Source organism: Ciconia boyciana, chromosome 4 (genome assembly GCF_034638445.1).
Source record: "Ciconia boyciana chromosome 4, ASM3463844v1, whole genome shotgun sequence".
NCBI classification, from domain to species: domain Eukaryota; kingdom Metazoa; phylum Chordata; class Aves; order Ciconiiformes; family Ciconiidae; genus Ciconia; species Ciconia boyciana.
The window spans coordinates 53243609-53260148 of NC_132937.1; the positions used below are offsets into that span (position 1 = coordinate 53243609).

The window sequence follows — 16540 nt, forward strand, 5'->3', positions numbered from 1 at the left end:
TTGAAGAACTTCTTACTTATGGAATAAACATTTGATATCATAAATCATTTAAATATACCAGCTGATAAATGAGATTCACCGCTGATATGCAAAGTAGTACAAGTTAGATGTGGATAAGAGGAAACAGAGAAGCTTGTAACTTACACTCCGAAGGCAAAAGTTAAAAAAGAAGCACAGTTTAAGTAAAGGAGTAGAAACCTTTAAATCACACACTTATGTGCTATTGCTTCCTGTTCCTGCTTAACTTTCTTGCTGTCTTACCATATGAATTATATCAGCTTAGACGTAAATTTTCTTAGAAATGTAAGCAATTTCACATAACCTATGCAATTTCACACATTGCTTTTTAATATTAGCACCAAAGTGAGGAGAAAATCTTAATGCCAGTTTGTGTACTGAAGAACATAAATTCCTCAGCCTCTTCACATTGCTTATATAATCAGCGCACTGGCTTGTAGTGTCATCTATGGTGATCAAAGATATTGTATGGGACATCAGAAACAAGGTATCGTCAAAAGCCAACTCAAAGTACAGCTGCTAACTGAAATATGGTCATGGCCTAGCACAGAAGAAAGCCATAAGTTTTCACTATTACTTAAGTAATATTTTCTAATTTTTACTGATTCTTAGCATCTTCAGCAGAACAGCAGAACATTTTCCGTGATGCTCTCTAGGATTCTGTATAGAATCTCATTCTGTAAAGTTAAGCATTATCAGTAGGCTTTTAGAAACATAATTGGCATCAGATCAGTATAAAAGCACTGCCCAGCTGTATTGTAGACTATAAATTACTGTACATAATAATAACTGTTCAAACATACAGATGGGGTGTATGCCCATTTGATTAGTACTACAAATATACTGGTAACTTCACCATGAGGTGAATAAAAAAATCCTTCTTTAATAAAACTGGCACACAGCCACAACAAAGCCAATGGAGTTAGACTAGTAAGAGTCTATCAAAACAACTACAGAAGTAATTACTTAGCAATGAAAATTGGCATGTATTAACAATAAAGGGGAAAAAAGCGCTTTAGGGAAATTTTTCCCTTAGTTCAAAAATGGCACTAATCAGGACTTCCAAATTAATTTACCTTAAATTTATTATACCTTAACTCAATTTTAAAGTAGTTTTATTGCAAAAATCACCAGGCTAGTTGCAGTAAAGAGAGGTGGTTCATCATGCTGAGCACATCTTTCTAAATGTCAAATGCTACATTTCAACAGGAAAATTTATTTGATTCCTAACTGGCCCTTTCATCTTTGATTTGGAAACCATGTAGTAAGTTTTAGGTTCATCAAAGCTAATATCAGTCTAGTAATGAAAGAATGTTTTAAACTAAGTAGGCACTACTACATTTGTTGCAGCTCATGTCTGAAGATCTTGTTCCATTTAAATATTTGTCTAATTCAAATCACAAAATATAGCAGCTTCTCTTTTAATTTGAGGAAAGTGGAATTCAGTATCAGCATTACAAACATGTCCAGTGTTTGAACAAGAAAAATAAAAATATTATTTTTGCTGAATTTTCTCTCAAACAAAATTTTCTTTGGAGGCACTTGTTCCTACAATCAACTACTATATTGCTGGTCACTTTGGCATTGATGTTCTGAACTAAAGCAAAAGGTGCAGCCATGCTTCACTTCTTTCATATCAGAAATGTAAAGAAAAACTAAAAAGCCCAGAATTCCGATTAGTAAATGATGGCCACTCACACTTTTTGAAGATGTCAATTTAAACAGTGCATCTGAATCAAGGAAATTGTAAGAACTTTCCTGTAGCCCGCTAGATTTTTCATCTTTAAAATCCTCTTGGTGTGCCATAAAGAAAGTGCAAAGGAGGTGACTAGATTTTATTCAACAGTTTCGCATAGCTTTAACTCCACTGATTTCAATGGCTTTACTCCCACTTTCAACCTTGCTTTGAATAGGACCAACATTAGACCCTTATGCTTTACATAGAACTAAGGGGAGTTATTAAATTATAATTTAACTATAAATCTATAGGTTTAATTTTGTTTTGACCAAAATATCCTTATGAAAGTCATATGAAGTTATGTATCATATTGTTATAATACTACTGATAAAAATGTAATTAAGATGCATTCTAAAAGGTCAACTATAGAGAGGTCAGGAATAAGCATGTATTTTTTACTATGGTAAAAACTCAGAGTTCAGTTGGATTTGGTTAATAGGGTAGGTGAGATGGGCTTCACAGGAACTTTAGAAGCAAAATGTATGTGAATATTGCACTGGACTAAATGGAAGATGTGCCTCAGCAGAATGAGGAAGCAGTGTCATAACTAGTAATTTTGGCTCTTTGGGTGGCAAATGTAGAAGAAACTATTTAGATGCATCTAGATATTCTCAGCCAAATTTATGCATCAGGCAAGACTATGTCAATGCTTTTGCAACACCGAGAGTGAATTTGAAGCTTTGCTAACAGAAATATTTTAAAATACATTGTAATTCATATTTGCAGAACTTTTTTCAAATAATTTGGAAGATTTGCAGTTTTTGATACAAAACTGAGTAAACAGAAAAAATAGCCATAAAGTATATTATTGAGGACTACTTCAAGTACACTTTATCCTGACAGCTTAAAAAAAGAAAAGCAATATATTTCTTAGTCATAGAAAACATTTTTTCCCTTGTAAATGGCACTTAAATGAAACTAACAAGATTGACAAGTACCTCACAAGCAAGCCTTGGCAACACTTAATGCAAGTCCATCTCTTCAGCGTTTTAAGCAAAATTCCTTCACAACTGTTTGTCTTTGCAATAACTCCTACAAAGCTCATTAGTGCCAGCCTTGGTTTATCCCCCATGTCGTGCATTTATCCCTGGGATGCATTATCAACATGTGGCACATGTCCTTGACATGCACAGAAGAGCTGCACCCCAGGATAGCAGCAAGCATGACAATAGTGTTGACTCTTACTCCTTTATGGTTGCTGGGATGTAACCGAGAAATCTAATAACTGTGACAGTAGGCCTTTAGGTTTTTCCTTGCCTTTCCAGACAGTGAAGCTGCACAGACACTAATGAAAGGTTAAATGAATAGGAATAGCTGACAAGAGGTACAATAAAGAAGGGACTTGGTAATCCACAGACACTGAGCAGAGATCCTTGGCTCAAGCAGAGAAAGGACAGCACATCGTCGAGTCACAATATTTAAAACAGCTTGCTATACACAGAGGCTTTTGTGTCTGGGTACATGTCTGGCTTTGGAATAAAAAAAGATACTGAAAAGAAATTTCAGCATGGGGCACTTTGGCAAATGTCAGGTCACAAAAAGGGAAAAATGTTTTTTGTTTGCTGTTACATCTTGGTATTGTACATTAAAAAGCATTGACTAAAAGCACAAATCACAAGTTTCAAAATAATACATATTTGACAAATATGATAAAGTTGCAACACTAATTCAGTGTGATTCCAGCTGACAGCATGATGGGTGTTGTACATACACTTAGCTTCATTTACAGCTGATAAAAGTTCATAATATGCTTTGCATACCGTCTAAAACTTTCCCCGTAGCTGAAGAATTCTAACAGGCCTAGCTTCTTAAGTTTTATATGCAGCAGAAATGTAGACGTAACCAATTGTAATACACTGCAAAAATATAGCTAAACTTCCAGACAGTGCACCAGACCATGGTGACTTAAAAACTTTTTTAGTGTTTAGCTTATGGCATTTTGATTTCTTTTGACTTGTGACATATGAATCAGCATTATGGACATTCTGTTTTTCATAATTATAAAATAATTGCAATACCCAGCATGTTTTTAGAACTTCTCTAGCTTCTTACAATTTTCTACAAAAATCTGATTTAAGTACATAGTAGAACACTTTAACGCCATGAAAAAAAAATAAAAAAGAAACAGAAAGAACTCTCTAAAGTAACAAACCAGAAACAAATCTAATTAAATTATCTGAATTTGTGGGTTTTTACGTAAAGTATTTCAAGAGAGAAGTGCTGAAATAGATGGTGCAGATGAAAAGAATTCTCTCTCAAAAAGCTTGATTTACCTGGAATAAGGAAAAAAAGTATTTGCATATGTATCTGGAGTATAAAATATACATATTTATAACATGTGGTGAGAGTACTATGGAAAGATTCTAAAATGAGAGAACCTCTTTGAACAACCACATTAAATTACAGCAGAACTCCTGAGTGTACTAAGATTCTAATAATCAACAAATAAAGGCTTTTACTAGCACGGTTCATAATGAGAGCTACTGTGCAAGACATAAAGGAGACAAATCTGGTAGTTTATCTCACTGGATTATATCATTTACTTAAATGGTAAATAAGTTTGTCCAAAGTAATGCTTGTAAAAGCTGCCATATAACTATTAGGCAGCAATTATGATCAATGCGTTTTTAGAACAAATATGTCAGAATTTAGGTGGGATGAAACTGACACAGAATACAAGGTTTAAACAGATGCTTTTTATTAAGCTATGTTAAATGCTATTCCTCTAAATTAAGTACAAATTCCTGGCTAGATTAGGAAGTGATACACATTTCCAGAATGACAGATATACTCTATTTGTTTTGTATTTTATGGGGAACTTTTTGTATTTCCAGACATGCACAATTTTTTCCTAACACATACTAACAGTGGACATTAAATCAAATTAAATCATTAAATCAAAAGCACCATGCAAACCTGCAGACTGAAAGTCAGGACTCTTTCATTAAACAATATTCAGCAAAGAAAAGACTTCAAATTCTGGTGACAGTGTCCAGTGTGCATAAGGAAAAGGGACACTACCAGAAACTCCCATCTTTGAGGGGGAAAAAATATAAAATTTGTTTTTGTATAAAATCCAATGTTTTACTTGGACTTGTTTTAATGTAATTACTTTGCTGTTGGTCATTTCTGTTTTGCTTGAACTTGACAAGATCTGTAGTCAGCCACAAATCCCACTGACATACATGTATATGTAACATAGAATAAAGCCACCTCAAAGTCTAAGTTCTAGTTCTCTGGCTCTGAAAAAAGTTAGTAATCAGCCCTGCCTTATTCCAAATATTTTTCCCCTTTTTCTTACCTATGGCATATCTAATAAAATCATGAAGCTCCCTCTAGCTCTGCAGAGGAGCTTAACTGACCAATGATCCTTTACAGTTCCTTCCCATTTTCAAAAGCAATACTGAGAGAGAGTGAGAGCAGTATTTCCCTTACATAATAAGTGTTCTTGTTTTCATTCAGCAGTGTTTTCAATTCTACAACTTGAAAGGACATGGATAATATGTGAGAACATCTGCTATGAAATACAGAAAGTTAAATACTGCTTATTATTGTGCAGCATACTAAAGACCCTCTTAATAATTTCCAACTTACACTTTATTTACCAAATTCTAGTTTGAAATCTTACATTGTTTGACAACCTAGCAATGTATGTATTGAAACACACACACACACCCATCCCCCCTCCGTTCCACTTTCCAATTACTAAGTGCAAAATAGTGTTAAAAAGAATGATAGATAATACCATAGCCCCATTTTAGAACCCAGATTTTAAGTACAGAGTGTCTTAGTTCAAAACCAATTTGTTTGTATACACTGGTTTTCCAGAAAACCAGGAATGCCAGTGGTAATTTGCTGACTGTATTTTCACCTACCATAATATTTACACATACCATTTGTAATGGCTTTTATTGTTTAATCTCCACTGCATTTCAGTATTGGATACTATGGAATTACAGTTATTTAGCAGGCTATAAATAATGTAGTTGGCATGTGCAATTGATATTTAAAATGTCTTACGACAACTGTAAAAGCCTCATTACAGACTAGCAAATCATTTCTAACAAGCAAGTTCAACTGACAAATACCAAAGCAAACCTGCAGTCTATGCTGCAAGCATGTTTGTTTTATTTAAACGATACACATTTAATACAGTGTGCAATGGACCATCCATACAGACTATAAATAAGAAAGAAAGCGAACTTCCAAAGTAATATGGCTATTGTGAAGTCTTCTAAAATAAAACTAAAAAAAAAAGAAAAAAAGGAAAACCCAGTAACAACAGAAAGCTTAATTTCCCCTCCTCCCTTTATGAGCTAGTGTCCAATTTCTTCTTTTCTGAACAGCTGTATTATCCAACTTAAGTTGCTCTGCTAATTTCAGTCCCACAAGGACTAACTTGGAAGGCAAAAAAGTACTAGAAAAGATCAATTTGCTGGGAAAGATCAAATGAGAAAACTGTGGGGACAGCACCAGGTCAGAGTGTGAAGAACTAAGCAGACCTGTTCTTCATTAACTTAAGCTCTCCTGGGACGTCACACACTACCTGTCCATGGGCTTATTGAACCGCCTAACCCTCGTCTCTGTACCATTCTTCTGGGCCCAAGTGAATCATATCCTGCTGCTGACAAGTTAGCAGGGGACTGCGGCTGCAACATGAAAGTACTTTTCTTTCTTGTCTAAATCAGGCAGATTTTTGAAAAGACGACACAGCACTGACTCGTGACATGGCAAGATGAAATGAGAGGTCTGGGCTGGTCTTCGAGCTGTGCAGATAAAAGTAATCAAATGACACTCCTGGAATGCAAATTGGCATTCTTGACTGCAGCAATTGCACAACCATGAAACATCTCTGACAGCAAGCAAGATTAGGACAAAATGTTATGTAAAGCACTGAACTCAAAAACTCACTAGAAAATTCAAACTGTAACACTTACATTTTAATATAGCAAGTCATCTCTGCTTTTGTCTGTTCCTTTACTTTGTTTAATGTAATCACATACCTGTCTTTCACAAATACCTCAATAATAAAAATGCAATGTGATTAAAGACATAGATCTGCTCAGTTTTTTCCCCTAAAATATCAGTGTTGTATTTTTACAAAATAATGTACCAAGGCAGGGTTTTTCTGTTATGTGTGTAAGATATGTGCTTAAGGAACACTTTCACAATCCCAAGTCTTAAAAGGATTTTCAAAATTTGCTCATAACAAATTAGTTTATAATTTAAATTTAGATTTTCCTGCATCTGGACCAGGTAAAGACAGATAATTTGAAATATTTAGTGAGTAAATTTTAAAATTCATGCGCTTTAGGAATTTAAAGCAGAACATACATAGAGCTAGATGGTTCATTAATACTGGACAGCTTAAAATGAAACTACAGTGTATCAGACAGTTCATATGCCCCATTAAATTTCAGATTAAAAATTCCTGCAATTTTTAAGGGCAAGAAAAGTTCCACATACTTTTACAGGAACTTGGTATTCTTGTGCAGATCTGCTGATCAGGCTTATTAAATATTACTGTCTGAAATGAACTCAGTAATTAAACTGTGAACATTTGTACTCTGAAACTATGACAAAAACGCTACCCCATTTTAAAATTCGTCTATGGAGATGGTTATAATACAGAGGGGAAATGGAAGATAATGAGAAATAAAAGCCTACTTCCACTAAAAAATATTTCAATGACTGCTATGCACGGCTAACATACAGGTTAAGAGAAGAAATATGTAATATCCTGCTTTGATTTCTTACTTAAAAATAGCTTCAAACCATTTTAACTGTCGGCCAGACACAAACACAAAAAGACACTCGTTGCCACTTTAATCCTGGGTACACCGGATTATTACATGATGTCTTTTGTGCATCAATTTTACAACAGCTTGACTCTAGGGTAAATGGGAACCATCATAAATCGCATGCTGCTTTCAAAACCACTTTAATTTCTGTCAGCGTTACTGTAACCACAGTCCTGGGCACATGCTGCTTTTTCCCCCTCCCTTCTTTTTTTTTTTTTTTTTTTTTTTTTATTGTTGCCTACATTTGACAGTTGCATCTCCTACACTCCAATTGTGGCTTTGATCACTGAAACAAGACATGTCATGTTATGGAAAGAAGGGAAAAATACAAACCCTCCATCTCAAGCTCTCCCTTCATTCACACAGATACACACTGTATCTTGTATCCATAGTTTGAGTGCCGAATATAAATACATACATGTATGTATGTACATACATACACATATATATACATATATACATATATATGTGTGTGTGTGTGTGCACCCATATATGTATATTCAAGGCAGACAAGACAGATACATAACATCCTTGGAGTGAGGTGACAAAAGCTCACTGAAAGCAAGGCAGTAGTCAAACAGCGATTGAAAATATACTACTTCATTGAATATGGACTGATGACTGTTCATCACTAACTGAGGTCAGTCCACTTGTTAATACGAACAGTTATCATTATGCATGTTAAGTGTAGTCATGGCTCTTTAAAAGTGCTTGTTCTTCGCAGCTGTTTAACCTATCCTCACATCACAACCCAGACAAACGGACTTCAGTCAAATGAGGTCCTCAGTCATTTCGATTTTTAATTTTTAAATTAAGAGGTCGTGAAAGGCCAAACCCTGCTCTGCAAAACCCTGCTGTAAAGGAGACGTGCATTTGCACAGCACATGAAATAAGCAGCAAAAACTTGCTCAAAGTTGTTTTTTTGGGGCTCCCCCCTCCCTTTTACAGTTAGGGCATCAGCATAACTCTGCAAGTTCTGCTAACAATCGCTGATTGCAGAGGTGCAAACTGCAAGCACATGCACAACAAAAAGAAAAGAGTTACGGAGGGAAGGTGGATTTACACGTCTGTCTCCCTGCCTCAGGCGTTGTTTCACACGCAAACACACACCTCCTTCCCCCGCTCTCAGAGTTTACCTTTACATTGTGTGCAAACCTTACTCATTTCCGAGCAGAGGTGGTGTCCAAAAAAGATCAGACCACCGTATGTCCGATTCAACCCCACTCCACCTTCACTCTCCCTCCCTCCATATGCACGCACTTTTTTTTATACTAGCCCCTCATCTTTAGTGGAAGGAAGGAGGCGGTAAAAAGCATGTGGCCATCCCATTTCAACCCCCCAAACTCACTTAAAGTTTAGCACAGCCTCTTAGTCATTTTTTCCCCCAATCCACGCAGCACTGGGCTGATTTATTTATTTATTATCCTCCTCCTTCGCCTTGCCCGGCTGCTTGTTTATTTGAAGGCTGAAACACACCGGATAGCGAGCAGGGCTGCTTGTGTTACTGCACAATTTATTAATCAAATCAAACCAAAGTAAAGGCTAGAACGAAAACGAAAGGCTGCTGGAAACTTCTTACCATCTCTGCATGCTGGTTGTCAAGTGCACCCCCTGTCTCTCGATCTCCTCTCAGCGGCAGTGCCTGCACCCTTCCTTTTGCCTCTGGGCTCTCAGCGCCTCTCTCTCTTTTCCCCCCTCTCTCCCCGTTCCCCCCCTCCCCCTTCAGGTGATTTGAACTAAAAAATAGAGATTAAAAAAAAAAAATACCCCCCCCAAAAAAAAAAAAGCGCAGCAGCAGCAGTAGCGAGAGTCTCTCTCCCCCCGCCCTCTCTCTCTGACTCTTCCAAAACTTCAGCCCCCAAAGTGCAGCCCGAGCAGCACAGAGAAAGAAAGAGAAAGAGCTTTCAGCGGAGAGCTGGAAGTGATGGGAGGAGGGACCCAGGTTCGGGTCAGAGCCTCCACAGGTTGGTTTGTTGTTGTTGGGTTGTTTGGCTGGGGAAGGGGAGGCGGCGGGGGGAGGCTGCGAGTGGGTCTGAGAGGGCAGCGCTGCTTCCTCGTAACCCCACGCTCCCGGGCAAGAGCAGCAGAGAGAGGCAGAGGGAAGGGGAAAGAGCAGTCGGGGGGGTCGAAAAAGTAATCCCCTCTGCCTCGTCCCTCCCCCCCAAACTTTCTGTGCCAGACGGGGGCTGTGGCAGAGGCCGCCCGCGCCCAGCTGTCAAAAACGCCCAGCGGCCGCCGCCAACTTTGTGGTGAGGGCGGCCGGCGGCGCCGCACGGGGCTGGCCGCCCCTCTCTGCCTCCCTCTTCCCCCTTTCCCCTTCCCGCTCCTCTGCCCGGTTCCTCCTCGCAGCGGCTGCAGTCTCTCCCGCTGCTTCTCCTCTTCCTTATCAGCTCCAGGCGCCGCTGGAGCGAGCGAGAGAGAAGGCGGCAAGGAGAAAGGTGGAGGGAGGGCAGAGAGAGGGGAGAGACACGGCGGAAAATGAAGCGTAGCCCAGAGGAGGGGGTAAGGAGCCGGAGGGGGAGAGGGGAGAGCGTTAGAAGGGAAGCGAAAAGTTAGGCAGATGAAAAGTTTTCGCTTGTGGTGCCGGTTTCCCGCTTCCCACCCATTGCTCCATCAGCTCCCGGGGCTCTGCTGCGGCGGCTGCTGCTCGATGTGGGATCTGAAGAAATTTTTGTAAAAGGGTGGGTTTTTTTTTTTTTTTGTTGGGGGGGTAAGGGAGGCGGGAGGAGGTGAGCCGTCACGGTTGTACGTTTGCAGGGAACAGACAAGAGTCACATCTGTGTGTGACACGGAGCCAAACCGAGCGAAACCCTGCCCCGGCGACGCCGGGGAAACGCAGGCGCTGCGGCCCTCGGCGCGCAGGCACACAACGGCGGCCGCGCGCGCCCTGAGGGAGCGCGCGCGGGGGGGGAGGCGGGGAGGGCCGTTCCGCGCCCTCCCGCGGCCGCACACGTACCGGCCGCCCGGGGCTCTGCCTGGCGGGCGGGCACGGCGGGTAGGCGTTGCCGTTAGCTGTCGTTTCGCGCCGGCGACCTTTCTGCCCGGGCAGCGCCTCGGCGGGAGGCGGGCTGCGGACCGTCAGTCCCCTGTTGGCGCCTTCCCCCGCGAAATCTTTCCTTATCCGCGTTTGTGGCCGATTTAAAGCGTTCTCCCGCATGTGCCCCGCTCACGGCGCTGAGGGGGTGGCACATACCTTATGCGTCGCATGGGTTGCTTGACAAAGGGAAGATAACGGAAGGCTATCGTGCTTTATCTACAAGGACTGATAGCCGAGCCTATCTGGCCATCTCTCGTGTCCTGCCTGTGAAGGCGCTGAGGGTCAGTAGTGCTATCAAAATTGGCTCCCTTCCTCAGGCTCTGTATAAAGACGAGAATAGGACTGGATCTTTAAAAAGTGAACATTAGGAGAACTTTTCAGGTGACGTGCAATACCAATACTAGGACATTTTGCCTCCTGCTCCCTTTTGGTGTGACTGGACAGTCTGATGGCCCAGCAGGCAGGCACTTAGAAGAGTCGAGAGGAGACGGGTCAAGTATATGAAATAGGTAGCTGCTTGGCACTTCTGATTTTTCCTGCATCTGCTATGGACTAAAACCACAGCAAACTCTTAATGTAATGAACGGCGTGTCCCTGTGAATTACCAAGTTTCCAGGCTTTTTACCATATTTTGCCGTCTTTGTTATTTGTGCGTTTCCGATGCCTGTCGGAAGAGGGATGAGATAAATGATCTATATTAGCATCAAAACCAGGTTTTCACAAAAACTGATTGGCTATATCTCAACATTATCTGTGTTTCTGTGAAATTTCATTCTGTTTTCTGGGTATTCGTCAGAGACCTTCATTAAGCATAATACGTATCAGCTTGTGGACAGGATTTGCAGTGTCCACACTTCATCAGGATTAGTTTTGATCCTTGAGCTGTAGAGAGCATGTTTCAGGCTCAGGCAATGATTCAAAAGGATTTTGCATTTTTTAGGATTTTGCATTTTTTATACAAGTGCCATGACCAACAAAGATTTTGAGTAATTTATGGTTATTCTAAAAAATTCACAGGACTAATTAAGTTATGATTTGATGCGTTTTCTGTCAAAGGGGAGAGATAAGAAAAACCTACTTAATTATTTCAGAGTCACATTTTATCGTACATAAAAACGCATTTGCCCTTTTGAACCAGTGAAGGGCCAAGAAGTGCCAAAAAATTGTGTTCACACAGCCCCCTAGTGGTTAAAGCCTTGACAAAGTCACACGCATGTCTCCTCACATGAAGGAGGAGACAAGCTAGCTTGATGCAGATTACAAATAAAGTGCTCTAACCTTAGCTCGCAAAAGGCATGGTCACCTGCTAGAATAAAGATACGCCATGCTCATTACAAGGCTAATCTTTACTATGCAGTTTCACAGAAGTGAATCAAAGGCTATAAACAGTTACAGCTTTGTGAAAGAAAAGGCATATAGTAGGTAGACAGACATTCAACTAAATTTAAAACTAGCATTCCTTACTACTTTGCAAAAGTGAGACTTTTTTAACTGGGGCTAGGCATTTGAAGGAGATATTCCTCTATTCACTAAAATGGCAGATTACAGTGATAATAACCTATATCACGCACTAAAAAATTTTATCTAAGCTCTGATCCATAATTTCAAACAAAGAACCTATTAAGTGTAACACAATCATTAATAGCTTCCAGTTATTTTATTTTTAAAGATTTTAAGTAATTTTGTATGAAAACTAATAATGCCTTCTGGAGTCATTCCTTTGTTATCTTGCTTGATATTTAATTCAGCTTTTTAAAACCTCCCTTTTTTTTTTCCTTCCACCTGTCAATAAGCCAGTGGCTTTTGTATTGACAGTATATTACAGCCTCTTGAAAGCTGCTGAGGAGGTAAAATAGCTGGAGGCAAGTTGGCTGTTGGGAGTTGTGATTCTTGGGTTGACAGTATGGGATTACAGGATAAACATTGTGGAATAAGACATTTCTCCTCAAAGGATCAGCAGCAAAATAGCTAACTGGTGACATTTGTATGTACATCATCATTACACTTCAGACTGAATAAGCTCTGAGCTTTTCAGAAATTTTGCATCTTTCAGAATCACACTTTCAGTCACACACACAATAGTGTTTTAAATTTGCATTCAGTTCTTGCTTTCCAATTTGCCTACTGTGTGGTATATTCTGAGATAATCCTAAGAAGATAAGGCCCTTGTTAAAATACTATACCATCCACCTGCACAGTGACTTTTGTTTCTTTATATTGCTGTGGTGACTGTGACATCAGCACACACCATAGATGTTGCAGGAAATGACACCATGTTTTTACTTGTAGTTCAATGAACACCTCAAAAGACAGCATACAGACTCAAGCTGTCTCACAGGACTGTCTTATGACTTCTCAAAGTGTGTAATTATCTTAAATGTTGGAGATCGTGTGTAAGGTTTCAGAAAGTAGGAACAAACCCTAAACTTTTCCTTGCTTTTTAGACAAATGATATTTGTTAGTGAAGAGAGCAGTGTCTTCTTATTTCAGCCTTATCAACAGGAGTATCTATCCTATCCAGCAGATACTTTCTCACTGTAGTTTTCCTTCAAAGCCAGCTATAACCAGCATAAAGAATTAGTAGTACTCATTTGTCTGAGATTAATTAGCATGAACAAAGTTAGTTAGAAATATCTTTTTCTTCACTTGTATTTTGATTTTCCAGATTGGAGCACTGACATGTTGCAAGTTTGAGATAGGGTCTGAGTAGGAACTGCAGCTTGAGAAGAATGGAAATATAAGTAATCTAAATTGTGATGTCTCCAGAGTGTGGTATTTCTTTGCTGTCTTGATCTTCCTTTTCACTGAAGGAATTTGTGGTTCACTTGAATCTTCTGCCCATTTTGCAAACCTGGAGATGCAGTCCAGAGGATGTGCCCAACCAACAGAGTGGAGGCAGAGCATAAGGCACCAGTAGCCTGTAAAGGGCTATGGCAACATATCAAACTGAAATTCTCCATATTGTGATGGGTGACAAGGTGAGAAAGAACACTTCTAGAGAATAGTATAATTGAAATGTAAATGAAAAACCAGTTTACCGGTAGAAAGAATCTCCAACAGAGAAATTATGCCCAGTCTTGAATATAAAACCTATTTTCTGTAATCCACAACTAGTAAAGGGGAAAAAAATCCAATTCAGTATAAAAATAACCATAAACGTTTTAGACCAATACCATTATGAAGTCCTAATCTGGTTATTCATTTTATTCAGAAATATGGCTGTAGCATCTATATGCATACTGAACATTTATATTAAGTTCCCATGCTGAATATTACTCTACAATAGGTAGCATGGCTTATAGCATGACTTACACAAAAGGTAGGCTCCTAATTCCTATTAGAGATTTCTCTTTTCCCTTTTTAATTATTTTTTTCTTCTTTTTCCTCTTTTTAAACATTTTTATTTGAGTTTTATCTAGTTAATCGTTCAGATTCTGACATTTCAGGACAACTTCAACTGTTTTCAAGAATCTAACTAGGAAAGAATATCTGTTATTTATTATTAAAAAAGGGTCCAATGCTTTCCCTGACAAACTATAATTTCCTGGTATTTTAGAGCAAGAATTTGAAATTTGACCTGATGTAGGCAGAGTATGAAGGATACTACTTCTGAAGGAGTTCACCTAAACATAGCGATGGACCACAGGGACCTGAGCCAAGAAGTGAAAAACTAGTGACCAACTGTAAACATTTTGTTTAAAGTGAGTTGCCCAGGATTACACAGGAGCTCGGAGACAGGGGTAGAATCAAATTCTCCAGAGTGGGATTTAACTGCTTCATCGGCTTTCACCATAGGTCTGTCTTTCTCTTCCTGTCTCATTCATCACACACCTTAACACTTCAGCAGTAGATTAAGCAGGAGTCTTAAGAAAGAAGCTTCATTCATTATACAGACACTAATTTTCATTTAGAGAACATCTGTGTACTTGATACCCATTCTGTGTTCTTGATACAGAACCCATCCTGTATACTTGATACAGACAGATCTTGCAGGGAGAAAACAGTACATGATCATATAATTTCAGATACTGTGTACTCATCACATGAAAGGGCTGGATTAATGTTGTATAGACATGATCGTAATGATATTGTAATGATACATATCGTAATGATAACATTTCTTAACTTCTGAACATATAACTTTCTAACCCCTGTTAACCAACTGACAAAATTCACTATAAAGTTCATGAAAGTATGTCAGATAATAATACAGATACTTTAGTGTTCTAAGTCAAAAAGCATTTTTGTTGTTCAGGAAGTGAATTTAAGAGCAGCTAATTATGTTTCCTTTGCCTCTTGCACTAAAATACTGAAGGTGATTCAAAGTCTTTCCAGCACTTAAGTATTGCTAGATCCTCCCAGTATAATGGTGTTTTTTGGAGATGAAAAAAGATTGTCTGCAGCATATCCATCTTTTTTCTTTTTGTACCATGTCCTCTGTACCCAATCTTTTCTAACTCTCTTTTAGAGGTTGCTACCACACAGTTTGATTTATCCTAAACTTTCCCAAATGCATTAGCAGATGTTCTTAAAGACAAACGTGCTTCCAGTACTTTATGAGCTCAGCTGAAAGAATATGTATTAAAAGCAATAGATATAGATGTTACTTTGTAGTTCTACAACAGCTTTTGTAAAGGGCATTAGAAGGTTTTAAACATGACAGAAGAAACAAAACTGTTCAACCCACTTCAGAGATGAAGAGAACAAGGTGCAATAAGTTTTAGCAACTTGCTTAAAGTACTAAAGAAAGTAAAACTACATATTTTGGATCTATTTGCTAGTTCTATGGTCATCCTTTCTCCAATAAGAATACACACATTTACATTTAAGAGCTCTCTAGATTGAAGTTTTTTCTTTCTCTGTTGTCACTTCCAATCTCTGTCCGTCAAAATTGGTTTCTATAGCTTAGTGATTGCTACTCAGAGACCACACGTAGTGTTCCATATGCATTCTGGAATATGTCTCAGCTTATCTCGTGTAACACTTGAGGGTATTTTTCCCAAGTGAATCTCAATGTTTTTCAGTTCTCTTAGTGTGTTACCATTTGTTTTCCTTATATTACTTCAGTCAAAAGTGATTGCCTTGGAGAGTTACTTGTAAGGATGATGGGAAAGTCTCTTATACAGTTTTTTCTTACACAGTTTAAAACTGCTTTAGTCTTGACCTTTAATTGTTGATAGGATTTTACTTCTTTTATCCTGGTATCTTACAATGAGCATTTGTGCACTTAGCTTGCTTTCACAAATGAGTTTTAACAAATAAAATGCCCCAGTCACAGCTAATAGTGATTGGTAGCTCAGTATCTTAAAGGCAACAAAAATGTCAAATAAAATATTGCAGGGCAAGTCACAAAATCTGTCATGTCCAGTCTTGAAGACTGCTAAGATTTCCCTACTTTTAGCAGAACAATTTTTCTGCTATTTACACCTTGCTTAAATGGAGACTTAAAATGGATGTGGCAACCTAAGCTGAATAGAGTATAGAATATTAAAGCATAATGATTCCTCATGCATCATAACTTCTTTATTCCTTTTTTATTTCTTTTATAATTGCTTCAAGTATTAAAATACAATTTGATCTTCATATCAAGAGAAAGAAAAGAAGGCAGAAGAATTGACAGCTTGATCCTTGCCTTCTTTCCAAAGGCCGACTTCTAGATTTTGACCTCTCCTAGCAGAGGATTCAGCTACTCTAACTGCAGATACTTAATCGGTCTTGTTTGAACTTGAGCTTGGTTCTAAGCCTCACACCCAAAGATCTAGTTAGAATGCCGGGTACTCTCATTGCTCTTTAGTACAAATACTTTGTTGAGGATATCTACTAGACTTTTTTTCTTTCGCACATTGTGGCCAGGTGCAATTGCAAAAAGAAGGTGTAGACTTTGCTATAGGCATTGCTTAAAATCTGAGGAACTTGGAGAAAGTAGGAAATTAAAATATTGTGTCC

General features: G+C 38.7%; 1 protein-coding gene across 1 annotated transcript in view; it reads right to left on the reverse strand.

Annotated features, from left to right (window-relative positions):
* The window catches only part of BNC2 (basonuclin zinc finger protein 2), a 350887-nt gene extending 341650 nt beyond the window's left edge, over positions 1-9237 (reverse strand). The window contains exon 1 of the mRNA XM_072858922.1: positions 9137-9237. Within this exon, the coding sequence (XP_072715023.1) occupies positions 9137-9139 (3 nt within the window). The 5' untranslated portion in view covers positions 9140-9237. The remainder of the gene's footprint in view (positions 1-9136) is intronic.
* Positions 9238-16540: the final 7303 nt, after the last annotated feature.